Genomic DNA, 19,825 nt, shown 5'->3' with positions numbered 1-19,825 from the left:
AAAAAGAGTCTTTTTCTGCCTGTGTCACTAAGGGTTCACATGTCCACAAAGTGTGCATTCCCAGATACTGTCAAAACAGTGCCAAATTCATTCCCAGCTCAAGCTGCGCACCCCATGAATGTAGATCACGTGCCTACGGTCATGTACGCACCACTACACACAAGCACTGTTCACACAGTTATAAATTCATCCCTGAAAGACCTGAATGATGTCATTTCTGATAAATGATGTCACTTATGGGTGGAGTCTAAATTATTAAAGGCAAAGAAGAATAGTTGATTCGATGGCGTTGAGTTCAGATTGAGGGACATCACTTTATAGTCTGTTTTTTGTGTGTGCATTTTATAGAAAATACTTTTCACAAGAAAGTAACACAAATAAAAATACTTTTAAAAATTAAATACTTACAACATTTCCCAAATGTTTTTGACACTGTGCACATTTTTTAAATATTTTCTGAGTAGACCTGCAAATTCAGCGAAGTAGGCTACTTCAGGGACATGACAAAGTGCTTTGCGCGTGCGCAAGCAGTGATGACGTTGCCGAGAAATCCATGTATATGGTTGGATGTCCTGTGGTGCTCGTTGAGTGTGTCGCTGTTGCGTTCGCGCGCACACACATAGATCTAATAACACTGGTAAAATGGCGTCGGTGGCCATTTCAGCGGAGACTAAGAAGATTACAGATTTACGCGTTGTAGACCTGAAATCTGAACTCAAAAGACGAAATCTGGATATTACTGGGGTAAAAAATACACTCATCGCAAGACTGAAGCAGGTAATTTTAATTTAAAGCGTAAATTACGGTGACATGTTGGCAAACGCCCGCGATCTAGCTTGATGGCTAGTGAGTTAACTTAGCATAACGTTTGCCATTTTTATTCCAAAGATGTTTGTATTCCCGGCGTTTTTTAATGCGTTTACTAACAACACAAATTTAATGCCCGTATTTCATTTCGGTGAAAACTTGAATTTGCGTGAAATATTTATTAGCATTATTTGCAACGAATCTGTAAGTTAAGGATTTGTTAAGCAGGCTAAATTATGCTAACGTTAGCGAATGCTGCTGCACGCGCTCAGATCAGTTGCTTCAACTTTAAACAAATGCATAATCTCTATTTACAGTCTTTGTGTGAAGTAATTTTCAGTTGAAGTGTCAAATGTAATATTGTGTGTAACAATATACATAAATATGTGTTACTAGATTATAAATTATTATGGCTTGTGAGATGCAAAACAGCCTAGCACCTGGCCGTTGATTTATTATAGGCGAGTTCATTGTGCAGCACTTTTAGTTCTGTGCAGTGTAGTCCAAATTTATTTAACCAAAAATGATGTATTTTGCTACTCAAACCTTCTGCATGCCGTGTGTTTAAGACCGGCACCTTCTGACATACTTCGCATTTTCACATCAATCTGCAACACAACAACTGTGTGATTAGAATGGGGATTTCTGGTCAACTACCATTCTCGATGTTTGAAATTGAATGGTCTGGTATTTTTGTGTGCAGGCGATAGAGGATGAAGGTGGTGATCCAGACAGCATTGAGCTCACCATGTCAGCTGACACACCCACGAGAAAACATGGCAAATCTAAAGGTAAATCTTCACTATCTGAACTCAACTTCTTTAATTAACTTTACTAAGTTGATCAAATTGCTTTATTGCACATCCTCAGGAAAGAAGACAGACCTGGATGCTGACACCACCATGGAAGAGGAATCCTTATCTAAGGTATGAAAAGTGTTGAAACTAATACATTTTTATTGGTATGAATTATGGGTACATTTTTATAAAAGCATTTATAATCTAAAATGAATAATTTGTTTTTTTGTACTAATCATTTGAGTCAACGATTGTGACCAATTCATAAATAACAGCCTCATTGTTTAATTAATCGGCTGTTTGAATGAATGACTTGACTCCCTCATTAAGACGTCACTTGTTGCAGATAGTTGCAGCTTAGTTTCATGTTCAAAAGTCAAATAACTTTTTACCCAACATAATATTTGAATATTCCAAAAATATTTAAAACATAAAAAAAATATTTAAAACAATAATATATCATAACATTATTTAATGCAGTTGTAATTTTTCAGTGTACGTGATTTAATTTGATTGGTAATAGTATAGTGAAAGTGTCTTAAAGGTGGGGTATGTGATTTGGAAAACGACCGGCAGATTTTGAAAATACACAATTCAAATGGTCCTACCTTCTTTCCTCCAACACTGGCTCTGACTCCGCCCATCTGAAGAACATGGACGCGCAATCATGCGCGAGCGAAAACTCAGATGCGCGAGAGATTGTAATGACGATTTACTACTAATCATGGAACCGGCTTTACTGACGAGATGCGCATGCGTCACGAGCTTTGAGTATGCGCACCAAGGGGGTCACGCGCGCTGGGGGAGGGGGGTGTGGTATGACCGTTTCATTGAGGAACTTACTGTTAAATGATTCTAGGTGGTCTTGGAAATGATTGGCTGGAGTTTTGAGAGTCCTACCCCTTCCACAGATGATTAAATTGCTTAATTTTCATTTCAGTGCTTCTAACTCAGTGGCTGTAAGTGGGTTAGGAATAGGATTTCAAGTGATTTCGAAAAAATGGACAAAAAAGAGAATCACATACACCCCCCCCTTTAATATTCTAAATTGAAATTATTAATCAAATTTAAGAATATGAAATGAGAGCTGAAGCATACATTTAAGAAGATTTGGAAAAATGGCTTTTAGAAAGGTAAAAAAAAAGCCCTCAGGGTAAATATCACAAATATGCAGATTGAAATATGTCAAAGCTAATAGAACACTGATAAGAAAATGCTTTAGAATAAATAATGTTTACACCACAAAAAAAAAAATCTGCAATGGCAACTTTTTTACTCGGCCAAAAAAATTACTGAGTGGGGTTGGGACATTGGCGTTTTTCCCTCTTTTGGACCTCGCTTTTAAATAGCTAATCCGAGTAAAATGCGCACGGCTGCACAGACATTCTTAACGACGTGTCCACTGCCACTGTGCAGAGCGAGAGTTTTCAATAAATTCCTATGGAAGCTGAGATTCACTCGAGATGTGCGGTTGGTGGTTACAGCCACGGACTCGGCGGATAAACCGTGGATCGGGCGGATGACGTGATGAATAATAATATTTTAATTAAGTTCGGACGGGTGGTGGTTGAACCAATCAAATGAAAAAAATATATACATTGTTAAATATTGTTACCTACGTCTGAAAAGTACATCCGTATCCTTTCTAGAACAGGCAAGAGCTTTCTAGGCACGTGGCAGCAGTGCCTTGCATCGCCCATAGACCTTAAAGATGAACTGAAATTTGAAAAAATGTGATATAACAGATGTATTTTATTTATTCTCATTGGTACAATTATTAAAATGGCAGAATTTGTTAAAAGGGATAAAATGGTACGTTGAAAAGGTTGTTACACGGGTGCCGCCATGGTGGATTTCAACATTCGACACTACGTCACTGGCATGGTAGGCTACTCCGTTGCCAACCAACACTAGCAGAGCTAGCTTCTCTCTACCCCCTGCCTTGTCAACAAAATTATTCTAGTCGTGATTTCTAGTGTTTAATCCTAGGTACGAGAGACAGATGTGTTGAAAACGTCAATGAGTACATGAAGCGTCAGACATCAAATGTTTTATTTAGCTACAAGTCCAACGCATACTAGAATCCTTGATATTCAGCTGAGGGGAAAAGATGTAACGTTAGTTCACTGCACAGGATGGGAACGAATCTTATTCATCCTTCCCAAATGCCCCCTCGCCCAAAGAGTGAACTGCTGGTACGCTGTTAACCTTAACAGTCTGAGAAAAGGATATAAGTTAGCCTAGCCTAGCCCAGTCGCCAATTCGTAAAATACACTGTTACATACCAGCTACTTTTGGGGCGCTCCAGCGTCTCAGCTCGGACATCCCTTAGAGATAGCATAGCCTCCTCCAACACGTCTCTCTCACTGACAGCATCCGAAATGAACGGTGCATGGTGATGCATTTTTGCCGATCAATAAATGTTCCAGGTTGACCTCTCTGCAACAGATCGACTCCGGTGCAGTGTCCATGCTCCGGCAGCGCCCGCGCCCACACACTCCCCCCCCAAACGAACCTGTACTGTATGTGTGGAGCCTGAAACTGGTCGTCCTCCATGTGGTGGTAGTCAGATACTACTGGCCTGTCCCTGACATGCTCAAATGCGTAACTCATGCCATTAAAATGACTCATTTTCGTGTGTGCATATATGACTTGCAGCTGTTGCCTATATACCTTCGCGGGTCCTACCATGCCAGTGACGTCATCGAAATTGCCAGCGTAACAAACGCAATTTTTGTGCTGCTTAAAATAAAAGCTATATTGATATTTTTAGTTAATGTTTAATGTAAATTACTTTTAATTGTCATAAACAACATGTTATCAATGTTGATTTTTTTCAGTTGGTGGGTGGGTGCGGCTTTGAAAATTAGTCAAAAAACGTTGGTGCGGACGGATCATGAGTTTGTGATGTGGTTGCGGATGAAATAATAGCCTATCCGCGCATCTCTAATTCACTGTCGCGCGTGAGTACTTTCTTAATGGAAAAAACATCCATTAACTAGTGCTCGACCGATATGGGTTTTTTGATGGCCGATGCCGATATCTTAGAGAGCAGGGTGGCCGATATTTATATATATATATAAAATATATATAAATACTCACACACACTTTAGATTTATATAAATCAATATTTAATAAATTTAATGCATATTTAAAAATCTTTAAAATAAACATGCTTAGGCCCTATACTAGATGGCAACTTCTTGAATCTGCAATCCTATTACAGAATTTTTCACAAATAAAGTAATTGTTTAAAAATATGTGAATAAAAAGGAAGTAAACACTGTAACAGGGCACTCAGTAATCTGGTAATTAATCAGTAATCACTGATAATCATATTTTTTCAAATAAAGACCTTTTTTTTACTTTGACTTTTGACAAGGTAACGCTAATTTTACATACAGCACACAGTGAGAACGACATGAACATGACACAGTGGGCCACTGGATATAGCACAGCATATTTTAAAATGAAGGATTTCAAGTTTTTTGATCGCGTCTCCTGTCAAGCTGATCTTCTGTTCGCATTTACTCACTACGCACGGACTGTCACTCCCAGGAACACGTTTATGCAGGCTACAAACGCACACTTCACAAGATATCACAGCTGGATTCGATTAAATCTGCAAGGTTTGTGAAATTAAATGTTTATTAGATATTCAGAGATTTGTTTAAATTATGTAGATGCGCATTTGCTGAATGTTGACAGTAAATGAGAAAGTATTTTAGGCTGATTGTTTGCCTTTTCGGTTACAAATAATATAAAAGCAAACGTATTACTTTTTCACATACCATTTACTTTCTTTGACCAGTTCTGTAGCCACCGGTTCTGTCTAACAAAATATTAGATCTGACTGACAGAGATCGTAAACAAATGAAGACGGAGAATGTGAGTGAGCGCTGTGTTGTCTTCTCAGGTGCTGGTGTTCTCAGCGCCGCCCGTCAAAATAAAAGTCCGTAGCGCCGTCAAAATAAAAGTTCCACTTCCAACACATCGGCCAATCAGAAAAACTTATCGGCCGATATAGTAAAAAAGCCAAATATCGGCCGATATATCGGCCGTGGCGATATATCGGTCGACCACTACCATTAACCCTTTGCAGATTCTCTATTAGCATTAGGTTTTAATCCAAAATATTGCCAAGATTTGGTTTCAAAGCAAAATGTAAAAGCACCTATTTGGTAATATTTTCTGTCTGTCACTCGTAACATGATAAAATTAAATCTGACTCCTGCTGCTGATCTTTGCTGCGAGTCTCTCGGCTCACGCTGCATTGAGCAGACGCATTTAGTTTTTAATTGTCTGTTCTCTAGGGCTGGGTAAAAATATCGATTCATCAATGCATTGCAATTATTTGTTTCTCAATTCAATATCGATTCATCAAATCCTATGAATCGATTCAGCCCACCGGCGGCGCTGTGGGCAACACTCTAGTGAGAGCGTTCAGCGTTGTACAAGACGCGCTTTACCAAAACAGCAAGATGACGGACAGTAGCTGCACTCCGTTCAAGCCTGCACCACCAACCAGGGACGTCGTTAGGCCTATTTTAGGGGGGCTGAAGTTATCTCAAAATGTTCCTAAGCCCCCCTAAATGATAATAAGAACAACAATACGTCTCCGGGAGTCTCCCGCATATTGATAGCGGCTCCCTGATGTACGCAAATTAGTTCAAATCTCCCGAATCTAGAGCTCGCGAGCTCCAAACCGCGTAGCGCGTGCATGACCGAGAGGAAGAGTCCTTGCGTGTGTGCAAATGTGGGCGTGTGTGCCTCACGAATGAATTTATGAGTATGCACATTTTGTGTTTCTGTTTACATTTCTTTTATAACTTGAATGTATAGGAAGAAAGAAATATACTTTCTATTACAGTTACATGCACTTTAGAGGTGTTAACAAAGCACCTGTTTGTTACAGTTGTGGTTTGTATTCAACAAATTTACAATATTGTACAGTTTGTTCTGCTAAATAAACCGTGACAGGAAACATGCTGGGGTCAATTTGTTCTTAAACATTGGAAATACGGCACACATTATTTAAAAATATACTCAGGTACTTAATTACTTGTGTATTTACAAATTATTGAATCTATATCGAAGCTAATAAATCAATATCGAATCAAAATCGAAGCCTCAGAAATCGAATCGGATTGTGAAATTCCTAACAATACCCAGCCCTACTGTTCTCTAACTAAACTAAATTATTTTTATTAGGCTACTATAAAAAAATGAAAACTATGGTGGGGTCTGTGCCGCGATGGGCAAGTGATGTAACCGGTGAATTAGAGATGGTAAAAGTGAGTGGGTCTTGACCCACCCACATACAATGGTTCTGACGCCCATGGGAAAATTAGAATGTTATGTGTTTAGTGATATAATTGGTTTCAGTGTTTTGGCAGATGGCCATCTAATAAACTGATATACATGACACCCCACCCCAGTGTCATCGTCAATTTCACTGTCGACGTCGTCTGATGCCAATTTGATAGACATCTTCCAACTCTAGTACATATATCTTAAAAGCTATTATTGTGGAACTGTAACGCTGCAAATTGGATGATTTTTAGGTCAATGTTTTGGCTATAAGTCAATGATGCCCTTTGTCAGCAGGGAATTGTAAGATGTCCGCTCAAACACCTCCGGTGGCTTCTCCACCAAATGGCAGCTTAGAACGCAGTGAACAATCCAGTCATTCATAAAGATCTGTAGTTTGATCTAGGGCTGCTGGATTATGGAAAAAAATCATAATCATGATTGTTTTGGTCAGTATTGAAATCACGATTATGTAACACGATTATTTCACATGACTTTGGGAACATGTGGCATTTATTAAAAGACACCTTTCAACAATTCTTAAGAAATCGAAATTTGAACATTTATTGTACTTTTTGAACTATTAAACATACCTGCAAACTCACAAGTGGTGAAAAAGGTGACATGTTTACAAAGTTATTTGTTGTAGGGGGTCACCAGGGCGTTATTTACCTTTATAAAGGACAATTTATTAAACCTTACTAAATATGTTTAATGTCAAATTCTTACATTTGATCAAATTCAGTTGTAATAAAAAGGGCTGTTATCCATTAAATTAATTTACACTGCAAAATTACAACTATAAAAATATTATGAGATTAATGTTTAAACAAATAATAAAATAAAAAACAAAATCAATCATACCTTTAAACAATAAATCAATAGAGTGCCGAAGTTATGACGTCACTTTGTAGGCCAAAATGCGGAAGTGAGTTCCCTCCGGTTCCCTCGCCCTAAAGTCTATGTGTTTTTTGAATGGGTTTTTGCTAAATCACCTGAAATAAGGTCTGTGGTTAACAAAACCTCTAAATATTTTCACGTTTTGATCTATGACATAAAACACTCCAATTTTAACCTGCTTGTGGTTTTTTTAAACTTAATTGTGTCTGCTTGTGGTTTTTTTAAACTTTATATAGGCTTCAAAATCTATACATTTTGGATTAACTTGTAAAGATTATCTTGATAGACAAAACGTGTAAGGGTCACAACTCTTTGTTGAACACAGATCTTATTTTTTTGCAATCTCCCAATAGTCTGGGTGGTGATGGCGCAGTGGATAAGACGCATGCCTTTGGTGTGAGAGACCCGGGTTCGAATCCACTGTGAGACACCAATGTGTCCCTGAGCAAGACACTTAACCCCTAGTTGGTCCAGAGGCGTGCGACCTATGACATATATAGCAATTGTAAGTCGCTTTGGATAAAAGCGTCAGCTAAATGAATAAATGTAAATGTAAGTCTGGGGAAAATGCATAGCTTTTCGATCGAGGGAACCCATGTGCTGCTAACTTCCGAGTTGTCATAGTAACGTCATAACTTCGGCACTCTATAGGTGGCGACAAGTGACCGCCTTAATCGGGTCATTCATTAAAACGATTTGTTCAAAATAATGAATCATTCAGTAACAGAACACAGCGCTTAGTGTTGCTTTTCTTTTGTAACTATTTTCGTCGGTGAAATAGAACAAAACCAGTCAATATTGCGTCTAAAATGGAAGTTACTACATATAAACTAGGCTACTTGTTTATTAAACTATAAATTCAATGTACCATTTGCAATCGTGATATAACTGCCCTTAGTTGTGTTGTTACTTAACTATATCATATATTATAAATAAAAAACCCTCAACATTTCTACCTCAGTATGTTTCTTCTGTGAGTATTTGTGTGAGCTGTTAGGCTCATTTGTTTTGATTTTTCCACTAATGTCTCTCACAAATAGACAGGCAGCACAGCTTCCAGAAACTATCCATTACCAATCTCTGTTTACACTGACTGTATAAGATCAAAATCATCTCGCGTTTCGATCGGTCGGGCAAGTAAAACTCTTTCACTTGAAACTTAAAAATCCCCTTTTCCCAGACAAGTGTTAATGTCGCGCCCTGTGTTCATTCTCGATGTGTTTCGTGCTGTAAAGCGGAACAGATGATCAGGTCATGTGCGCCTGCGCTGCCGTTCGCTTGAAGTGAGGCGCTAAAGTGATCGAGCAGAAAGAGATCGCGACAGCTTGAGAGACATCTATGGTCTCACTCCAGTCTATATTAAATTAGCCAATTGTTATTGTGAAGTTTATTGTGATTGCAATTTATGACTGTATAGGCTGAGAGTAGGGATGAGTCGCGATCTTCGAATAGTCGAACTGCGTTCGAAATTCGATCATAAAATTGGTTTTTCGAATATCGTTATATTTTCGCGCAATTCCAATGTGTCATTGACGGCGCCAACTCTCACAGATCACGCAGCAGGGTATTTTCCTGTCGGGGACACAAGGTGTCACTAACATGAAACCCCCTACTGTGCGATCTAGGATACCAGTGTTTTATACATAGTGTAAACAAACAACAGAAGAAGAGCACCGTGACCGTTAACTCTGCGCCCAACAGAGGTGGGTAGTAACCTTTACTGTCTATGTAACCGTCTATGGTAGTAACAAAGTAGGCTACATTTACTTCCTTACACACAAATGAATCACTCTTGAGTCGATTCTGTTCAAAGACTTCATCAAACAAGTTGGAAGATCTGTCTAAATCGGTTCGCGAATCAGTTTGAATGATCTGTTCAGTTTCCTGCACGCACTGAATCATCTGAAGCGCTTTTTAATTCACACACGGAGTCGTAACAGGAAGATTTAAGAACATCAAGAGCATTGGATGAAGTGGCCGTGGGCCTACAGTCTAGTGAAAGCAAATCTGCAAATGCATCATATTTTTGCCAGCGATGAAGATCTAGTTGAACATCTTCGTATGATGTCTGTGAATGAATGATTCCACAGGACGATGCATTCGAGTTAATTGCATTCAGGTAATACATTTTACAACCAAACAGATTATTACGCGACGATAGCACTACTACAAGTATGATGACATTATCCATTTTTTGGATTCATTTATAGGCTACATTAAATAAGCTACCATTGTCCACAGTTTATGAAATGAACACCCGCCATCCCGCGGTAATGTGTGTGTATTGCGCTGTTGCATCACACGAACAGTTTTGATTGAAACTAATTTGTTTAAAAAGTAGGCTATTGCAGTAACAAGGCAGGTTCGCATAAAATCATGTCGTCATAATGTCATGATGACATTATTATTTTTTTATCTAACGAGCTTCTGGTTTGGCGATGCAAAAACAGACTGCCGTGCTTTTTTTCTTTTTTTTGTCTTTAACTATGTTAAAAAAAACGACGAAAACATGTTACTTGTTCAATTAATAAACAGTTTGTTTGAAAAATCGCTAAAGATGAAATTTGCCTCCCTTTCTGTCATTGTGAGTGTGCTTTTTTTTGTTTTGATTTTCGAACGATAATCGACTTTTGCTCCTCGATTTTCGAATGCAATTTTTGGCAGAAATTCACATCCCTAGCTGAGAGAGTTTATGGCTTCGGGAGGGGGGATGTGCGCGTGCGCAAGTCATTCAGAACACAAGAAAAAATAAGAGTGTTCTTGCAAAACAGAACATGGCAAAATAATCGTTTTTACTCGAGTGTACTATTTTCGAGATCGTTGGGAGCCGAAATTGAAACCGAAATTCGAATAATTGCACAGCCCTAGTTTGATCTTATATTTTGAAATCGCGATGAACAATCTTCATATTTATGAACTGATATATGCCATACAGAAAAAGTGCAGCCTTGTGCACCTTTTTTGGTATCAAAACCATAGTTTACATCAAAGAACATAGTTATAGTCAAATAAAAAAAAAACATTTACAAGCATATGAAAATAGAAATAAATATCTACTTTTTTCTTCCACTGGTATACTGAAAAAGGCATTACATAAATCAATTACCGTAAAATATTTAGCATCAGGCGGTACATTTGTTAACAGTGTATGTGGGTTTGGGACATCAGCCGGCCAATCTTCTGCTATTTCATTAATTGCTGATGTATTCTCCTGTGTTGGTGTAGGTTTATAAATGATTTCCATTACAAATCTGTAGAAATGGTGCATGTAGTGTTCCTAAAGATGGAATTTGTTAACCAAGCTGCTGATAAGCCAGACCCAAATCAAGATGTTGGGTCTGGGAAGACACCATTGGCAGGGCTCAATGCGAGGGGCGGGATAAATGGTTGTCTTTCAAATTCCCTCTGCACGCAATAGGATAGCGCTACAACCAACCAGAGCAACGAAGAAGGTGACGTAGTCAGAGCGAAGGACTTCAGTGCCGTTATTTTCTCAATGAAAAGCTTAACTCCAAGTCTTCCAGAGTTAGTTTTTTCCAGCTCTCAAGCCAACGGAGAGTTGCTAGACGACCCTTTTACATCGATAGAAATATTGTCACTTTTTAATATCGTGAGATCTTGTGGGATCTCATCACATCACTACCATAAGTGCATGTTTCTGCAAATAGAATTTGGGATAAAAAATATTCCAGAATATCGGCTATTTCGTTTGTTTGTCTTATTTATTGATTAGTAAGTATCAATGAACAATTTTCCCCAATTCTTTAGAACTTTCACAAATTCTTATATCAGTTTTTGTTTTATTTTCAGGAGACTGAGGAAGAGGAATCCGAAAAAGGTATGTCTGGTCACTCATTAGGGTGGAGATGTAACGCTTGTTTTTCAGGTTTCAGAAGGTTGGACTTCTCTTGCTTCCTTTTTCTTTTGCTTTTTTTCAATCTCAACGTTCTAGTCGTGGGTCTTGCAACAATTCACAGACATTAAAACGTTCCATCTGGACCATGTGCTGCATCAAAGGACAGATAACGCTTCACCATTTGTGTTAACATCAGTGAAACTCCTAATCTCATCATCTAATTGGTTCAAGATCACTTTACCCTGCCACCACATTTCATCAGCAAGAGGAAGCCTTTCACCCACTCAAGAGAGTTTCCTCTGTTCAGAACACCACCAAAGTTTCAGCAGGATGCCGCTTTCTTTCTGTTGAGTCTGGACTACCTCCTGAAATGGAGATGGCAACAGGCTGAGTGCCTTTGACTGGTCAGAACATATGTTAACCTCGTTCACCAAAGTCTTGACACTTCTTTCTGACTGCAATATAGCCGACATGGCTTAAGTGGACATCAACGTCACTGCTTGTGCTTTTAGTTCATTCAAGACTGGACGCAGCTCAGTGGACACCATTTTTAGCCGTGTTACTGGACAGAATGCTGTGAACAAGGCCAGATTTCTCTAACGGATCAGAGAAGATTTGCCACCCTTTTTTGATTCGCCTTCATCAGCTGTAAACCGAGATGGACAGTCAGCGGAAACGTTTGAAAGAAGACCCTCGATGAGACCACAAGAAGCTTTGTGACATCTGGCAGGAGGACTTGTTATGGTATAGATATGCAACTTCACTCTGACTGAATGGATGTCTGTAAAGCAGAGAAGTGTCAACATCACCCAGTTGTGGAACCTTAAAAATGTGGACCAAGATAAATTGGTGCTTATATTCAACGCTGCGAGAAGATTGTTCAACCTCTTCGTTGTTCTCTAAGGAATGTGTTTTATGTATAGCTGTGGTTTCCTCACCCTCGATGACCACTAACACTAAACTTGCTCTTTGTTGTACTTTCTAGGTCACGTAGCACAGAGATGTGAATGTTAAACAATGTGTTTTTTGCCATGTTCTATGCTTGTTAAATCCCTCAGATGTAACTGATACTGATGATGCTACTCGTGACAATTCTAAAACCTTCTCCTGTGAAGACGGCCTTGGAGAGCCTGAGGCTGAGGCAGGAGTGGAGCCTGATCTTGAGGCTGAGGCAGATGTGGAACCTGAGCCCGATCCTGATGTGGAGATTGAGACCGAGAGAGAAGCTGAGCCTGAAGTCCCAGCGATGGAGGCCATGGAGAGCGAACCTGCTCCTGAACCCATAAAAGAAGTTGAGGATGACAATATATCGGTCACCATCCAGGCTGAAGATGCCATCACACTGGATGTGGATGGCGACGATCTCCTGGAAACAGGTAAACATGTGAAACTTCCAGATTCTGAGGCAGACAAGGGCTGCGAAGAGCCTGAGGCCACTGCTGAGATGAGGCAGGAGACAGATTCATTGACTGAAGCGATAGATGGCCACAAGGATGGTAAGAGAGATGACGGGCTGAAGTCTGACGCCGCCAAGAAAGACAACAGAGAGGCCTCGAAGAAAGGAGAAACGGGAGACAAGGAAAAGGATTCTGGGAAGAAAGGCCCCTCTTCAACTGGGGCGACAGGTCAAGCAAAGAGGTTTGTCTTTCTATGTCAGTTCTTTAAGATACTACTACCAAGTTCCAGCTCAATAAGAACTCAGCATTGTGGGTAGCCGCAAGAATTTTTTCATAAGTTGTTCATTGTACCTAATCCCTACCTTTGGTTTGCTCTTTTGGTTTGGTTTGCCATTTTTTCGAGTTTGGTAATTGGAGTTAAACGAGGAGCAGAAAACACGTCTGTTACGCACACATTTCCAGCACTTGCTTTTCCAGTCCCTACTTATGGGTTAAAAAAAAAAAAAGAGCAATAGTTCCAGTGATGTCAGAGGGGTTTGTCAGTCCAGTGAAGTGATTCTCTCTGAAGTTGAACACCCTCCTGAGGATGTCATTGGTCAAGGGAATAAATTGGCAGAAAACCTGACCCACCTTGCTCCTGTGGAAAAGCAAGAGAAAGAAGCCTTATTGGAGTTTTGTCCGAGTGCAAGCCTTGCCTATGGGGATTTTTTTGTTCTTTTCCTTTTTCTGTAATGCACCAAACATTTGTATAACCTTTTGTTGTTCAGTTGGAGATGTACCTCGGTGCCCACAGTCGTCTCTCATGCTCTGGTACTCATTTAAGTATTTTTCTCTTCTTGTTGCTCTCATAATATTCACATTTTAGCTCTTCAAAGGACAGAGATGGAAAGACTACGAAAGATGATAAAGGTATGATTTTATTTCCTAAATGGGTTTGTATTTTGGAATTTCAGCCTTATATTTTGGAATTTCAGCCTTATATTTTAAGTATGTAAAATATATGATAAAACATCAGTATTAGCCTATTCTGTTTTTGAGGAGCAGTAAAAATCTGCCTGATACAATTTGAAGTTTAATTATTTTGAAAGTTAATCTGCTCTGATACTCAAGAAGTTGTCATTAAAGTAGCGGCATGTCTTGTTCTGTCTTCAGGAAGTGGCAGCAGCAGCACCAGCTCTACTCGCAATCTGTGGGTGAGCGGCCTGTCGTCCAATACCAAAGCAGCTGATCTTAAGAACCTCTTTGGCAAATATGGAAAGGTAACGGCTCTTTGTATGTTATACATAAGCACCAGCTTCAAATTAACGTGCTTGTGATGTTTTGAAGGATTGTAATGTTGACTACATTTTTAAAATGTAAAAAATGTTTTTTTTATACATATTGTTTCAAAATAGGTTTTTAGTGCCAAAGTGGTCACCAATGCTCGTAGCCCAGGAGCCAAATGTTATGGACTAGTTACCATGTCATCCAGTGCAGAAGTGGCCAGGTGCATCTCTCACCTGGACCGCACAGAACTTCATGGACAACAGATATGTGTGGATAGGGTAAGAACTTCACCACTGTGGGATACTCAACTTATTTTAGGGATTTTAAAGGATTTACATTACTGCAGTCAAACATCATCAATTGTGTTTGCTTTTGTGAAAAAACAAACAGTATTTCATACTTAATCTTTGATCTCGTGGTATCATCCTCATAGGTAAAAACTGACCCGTTCAAAAAGGACTTCTCAAAGAAAGAGGGAGAAGAGAAGACAAGTTCCAGTAAAATTTCTGGAGACAAGCGCACTCTAACTGGAACAAAAACCTCCAACAAGTAAGAGTTTATGCAATTTTAATCTCTTTCCATTCTATTAAGGGGAGCAGTGTTTCATTGGTTATACCTTCCTTCCTTTCTGTTTTAATAGGACTCCGGTTTCATCTAAGAAGGAGGAGAAGAAATCAGACAAACCCTCTGAGAAGGACAGCAAAGAAGCAAAAAAACAGGACCCCAAAAGCAACAAATCTGAGGCACCATCTTCCAATTCAGGAGCCGACGTAGCAAAGAAAGATGATAAGAAACATGGACGTATGTTATAGTTTGGTTATATTCACTTACTGAGAAAGTTTAAGAACTTTCCTTAAAGAGACTTTCTAGTTTTGTTTTTTAAATATCTGTTTCCATCCCTTCCTATCCACAGGAAAGAGTCCAGGTAATATGGGTTTCGACCATACTAAAGGAGAGCCATACTTCAATAAATCTCGACCTCCTTTCAGAAGGGGTGGAAGGTTTGAGAAGGTACTGCAGACATCCTCCGTATGAACTGTATTATAATGAAAGAGGTAGAAGTTATCTGATTGTTTATTTCTTTGCAGCCTGGTCCACCCAACATGATGAACCGACGTCCCAGATGGTTCATACCACCTGAGGAGGTTGGTTAACTCCTTTATTCTGAGAAGACATAACCAACCGTAAACACAATCTGAATTAAGACTATATACACTCTAGTATATCTTAGTATATTTATATATTTTCTTTGAGAGTATTTTGTTCATACTTGCAGATGGAGATGATGAAGAAAGGACGCCCCATGCTTAACAAAGGTGGAAACAAAGATATCCTGCCATTTGAGAAGATGAAGGAACAGCGCATGCGTGAGCGCATGGTCAGGATGGAACGTGTTCGCAGGGCTATGGAACTGCGTAGGTAGGTGTACATTCTTTACTGTTGCACACAAAACAGTAAAGTGCTTGAGCTGCAGTCTGTAATGCTGTTTTGGTGTGATATCCAGACGGCGCGAGGTAGCAGAGCGAGAGCGCCGGGAGAGGGAGCGCATCCGTATTATGCGTGAGCGTGAGGAAAGGGAGAACCTAATGAGAGAGCGCCAACGACTGGAGGTGGAAAGACAGAAACTCGAACGCGAGCGCATGGAGAGAGAGAGACTAGAACGGGAGCGGATCCGTATAGAGCAGGTAAAACCACGAAATACCTGGCTGTGGAAAAACAAAGCAGAGATTTTGTTTCTGTCTTTACGTTGATGTTCCAAAAATGTATGTGTGTGCAGGAGCGACGCAAGGAAGCAGAGCGTTTGGCTCGTGAACGTGAGGAATTGAGACGGCAGCAGGAGCAGTTGCGTTACGAGCAGGAGAAACGAAACAACTTAAAGAGGGGACGTGATGTTGACCAGAGGTGTGCAAACAATACTGTTAGATATTAATTCTTGGGGTCTAGTGATCTCTATGGTTCAATATGGTTAACCGTTTTTCCATCTCTGTATGTGCAGGAGGGAAGACCCATACTGGAATAGTGGTAAAAAGATGCAAACGCAGCCAGAGAGTCGGATCGGTCAAGCTGGAGACTACAATAGCCGACAACAGAATCGTTTTAATGATTTCAACCCCAGAGACCGGAACCGATACCCACAGACATCAGCTGGGCAATCCAACAACTTTGATAGGTAAGCAATCGCAAAAACAAAAGTAGGACAGGAAGAAGAGACTGATTTTCCATAGACACTTTCATTCCAATGAGTGAACCTACCAAATTTCCAAATTGGCTCAAGTTGTGAATGAACGGCACCCGATGAATCCTTTCTTTTTTTTTTTGGTAGACGCAACCGCTTTGACAATGAACCTGATTCAAAGAAAAATCGCCCTGCTCCGCGCCGAGAAAGTTCAGGGTTCGACCGCTATCCAAAAGACTTTGAAACCGTGCGAAGAGCAGAGCCACCACCTCCACCTCGCACAGAGCTGCGAGACAGTGATCGTCGAGAGATCCGTGACCGTGATGAGCGCAGGCAGGTCTCCATGCCTGATAGACCAGCTGGAGGCAGAGCACCACCTCCTGCCATTGCTCACTCTCGCACCCCCAGAGACGGCAGCCACGCTGGCTGGAAGACTGATGGGGGAATGAATACGAAGCAAGGAGATGTCAGGTACAGATGACCTTCTGTTTGTGCTCCCTATGCTCTATGTTTGGGAATTGAAATTTGGTTCTTATTCAGTAATCGAATGATTTTATGCCGATTTACATTACCAGTTCTTCTGTACTTCTGCTTTGCTCCATCAATGTGGACAAAACAGTACTCTGACAGCAGTGTTAGAATTATTTTTTTTATTAAGGGGAGATATTTACAGTTGATTGCTATTGATTATTTTGTAACACTTTACAATAAGGTTTCATTAGTTAACATGAACTAAGGTTTCATTAGTTAACATGAACAATACTTCTACACCATTTATTAATTTTAATATTAATTTCAACATTTACAAATACATTCTTAACATCAAAAGTTCTATTTGTTAACTTCAGTTAATGCACTGTTAACAAACAAGGATCAACAGTATTACAGTATTTTTTTTAACTAACAAAGATTAATAAGATTAACAAATGTTTTGATCATTGTTAGTCCACGTTAGTTATTACATTAACTAATGTTAACGAATGAGACCTTTTTGTAAAAGTGTTACCGATTTTGATTATTTATTATGAATTTTAAATCGCATGAAATCACAGCATCTCATCAATTTACATCCAACACATTTTTTTGTCAAGACAAATAATTATTTCTGTTACTTTTAAAAACACATTATTGTTATCAAATACAGAAGTAGCTGTAAATGATGCACACAATGTCAGGAAAGAATCAACCCATCCGCTAGAATACATTTTAAATGCACTATGGGGCATTTTTGGAGATGGTCCTCACTGCAGAACACGAAATCCAGGGGGAGGACCTTACATATACCTAAACCTACCCATCTCCACCCCTGATCCCTAAACCCACCCCTAATCCTACCCATCTCCACCACTTAGATCTGGATCCAACTCCGTCCCCCGGATCTCGTGTACTGCGATGAGGTGCTATTGAATTTTTGGCCTTACATAAAAAAAAAAAGATTTTTGTTCCTTTCAATGGCATGAAGGAAAAAACAAATATATAGCCACCAGCCTCATTTATAGAAGCACGTAATATTGGATTTAATCCTAAATTTCATATTTCATCTGGCATCAAATGTGAGGAACAAATCGATATATATGGGCAGAAACATGAAAAAGTCCTTATGCTTACGCCAACTGAAGAGCATGCGTGCAAACTGCGCTCGTATACCAGTAATTATAATAATCCAACATCGATTAAGGAAAATCTTTTATGCATAAGGATGACTTGTACATAATTTATAGGAACATTTCAGAAACTGTTTTACAAACATTTAGGATCATATTAATGATCCTATAAATTAGGCCCCAGGTCTTTCATTAAAAAAACAACAACTCCCAAATCAGTCTTGAACTCACAAGATATCAAATACCTCACTGAATAAACGCTATCACAGACTGATATTTCAGGCTTGGCGTTCATTGAGCTGCTGGTAACCAGTGATTGCTGCTTACTATTACAGAGCCGTGCGAATGCGTCCAGAACGTCCTGGCAGAGAAGGTCCCGGACCTGCCATAAGAGGGGTGTCCACAGCCAGCCGTGGCAGAACCAGCTTCAACAGCCGAGACGGAGGAAGACCTGTGGTTATGGGAGATCAGGTGAAGTGCATGCCTCTGACACTTAGATTTGCAGACCTCCAGCAAAAGGAATTACTAAATAACCTCCATCTTACCACAGCAGCACTTTGGCAGTGGCAGGCAGGTGGTGGTGGAGCGGCATGGACGCGATCAGGGCCCCAGGAAAGACTGGCACGGGGCCGCAGGCTCACAAAGCGGAGGATTCACAGATAACCGTCGAATGGGGGATAATAGGGCTGGCATGATGGCACCACACTCCAGGTTTGTTTTGATCTAGAGTGCATATTTCAATCTGTTATGCGTCTTTTCGATTTATACCAGATCTAGCCACCTTCTTTTTAATTAACAACAGGTGAAGAAGTTTTAATGTGAATGTTGACATTGCATGAATACTGATTGCGTTTCTTTCTGCAGTCATTCCTCCACTGGTATAAACAGAATCGTGCAGATCACTAATGTTCCCATGGCCGGTGGCAGCGGAGGATTCAAACCCTTTAAAGGAAGGTTCTAGACTCTTCACGGCAAATAAATATAAATACTTTTTTTGTTTCCTTTTATTTTGAACTTCTGATGTTTTTAATTGGCTTAATTTATAGCCTCGAGATTATTGTAAAGATCCACATTGATTTAGTTTTTTGTAAAAGGCTTTACATGTAGGTTTTTCTTTCCTGAACTGTACTCTTGTGATCTGTAAAAACAAACTTTGTGCACATACATGTTTTCCTGACATACTGTAGGTGCAGCTGTACAGCTTATTTCTTAACATGTGTTTGTTTAGATGACCTTAATTTCCTGTGCCAGATTCTCTCATTTGCTTTGGGTAGACTCGTGTGTAGCACTGGACACATCTGTAATTCCATTAACATATCAATGTGATCCTTTTTTTTTTTGGTTAATGATTGTTCAAGTTCATATTAAATTATGTGGATTATGCCGTCTCTGTGTAGTTTGATTCTGTAAGTGCAGCTATACTTGTCCACAGTTGAGTCTGGAAGGAAGACTTTAGCAAATCTGAAGTGGAAGACTGTAAATGACAATCAGAAGAATCACAGACTCACTGACCAGATTTCCTTTAATCAAATGTATTGTCCCTCATCTAAGGCATTTGTTACAGAAAAATTGTCCATCTACTTTTTTGACACTGTTGGGCTACATAAATGTTTTTGGTCTTTAATGAACCTTACCCATAAGGGAAGGTTGACCCTTGTAATATCCAATTTTTTTTGTCCTTTTTCCTTTTGCTAAGTTAAAATCTTTTGTGT

General features: G+C 39.6%; 1 protein-coding gene across 3 annotated transcripts; it reads left to right on the top strand.

Annotated features, from left to right (window-relative positions):
• Window positions 1-532: 532 nt before the first annotated feature.
• sltm (SAFB-like, transcription modulator) lies at window positions 533-19,494 on the top strand. Of its 3 annotated transcripts, none has more exons than XM_077228596.1 (20): window positions 533-777; window positions 1,511-1,598; window positions 1,678-1,733; window positions 11,625-11,652; window positions 12,729-13,308; window positions 13,933-13,976; window positions 14,220-14,326; window positions 14,462-14,611; window positions 14,767-14,882; window positions 14,974-15,134; window positions 15,247-15,344; window positions 15,422-15,478; window positions 15,610-15,752; window positions 15,838-16,018; window positions 16,111-16,235; window positions 16,330-16,503; window positions 16,657-16,980; window positions 18,449-18,584; window positions 18,667-18,824; window positions 18,978-19,494. In XM_077228596.1, exons 1-20 carry the CDS (start codon window positions 643-645, stop codon window positions 19,072-19,074), a joined length of 2,958 nt encoding a protein of 985 aa, XP_077084711.1. In that variant the 5' UTR covers window positions 533-642; the 3' UTR covers window positions 19,075-19,494. The 3 variants fall into 3 exon arrangements, with proteins under 3 accessions (XP_077084711.1, XP_077084710.1, XP_077084713.1); XM_077228595.1 differs by having other exon boundaries at window positions 539-777; window positions 18,664-18,824; XM_077228598.1 differs by having other exon boundaries at window positions 592-777; window positions 12,786-13,308; window positions 18,664-18,824.
• Window positions 19,495-19,825: the final 331 nt, after the last annotated feature.

This window comes from Siphateles boraxobius, unplaced genomic scaffold (assembly GCF_051911475.1).
Source record: "Siphateles boraxobius isolate OS27281-9 unplaced genomic scaffold, OSU_SipBor_1 130, whole genome shotgun sequence".
NCBI classification, from domain to species: Eukaryota; Metazoa; Chordata; class Actinopteri; order Cypriniformes; family Leuciscidae; genus Siphateles; species Siphateles boraxobius.
The sequence above is the reverse complement of the archived record's forward strand: the minus strand, read 5'-3'. Positions and strand labels throughout refer to the sequence as shown.

What these genes read in the sequence shown, in the direction of transcription:
- sltm (XM_077228595.1), top strand. Translation starts at nt 643, where the DNA reads ATGGCGTCGGTGGCCATTTCAGCGGAGACTAAGAAGATTACAGATTTA. An exon ending in GCGACAGGTCAAGCAAAGAG is followed by an intron (nt 13,309 to 13,932) that starts GTTTGTCTTTCT and finishes TTCACATTTTAG; the next exon opens with CTCTTCAAAGGACAGAGATG. An exon ending in GGACGTGATGTTGACCAGAG is followed by an intron (nt 16,236 to 16,329) that starts GTGTGCAAACAA and finishes CTGTATGTGCAG; the next exon opens with GAGGGAAGACCCATACTGGA.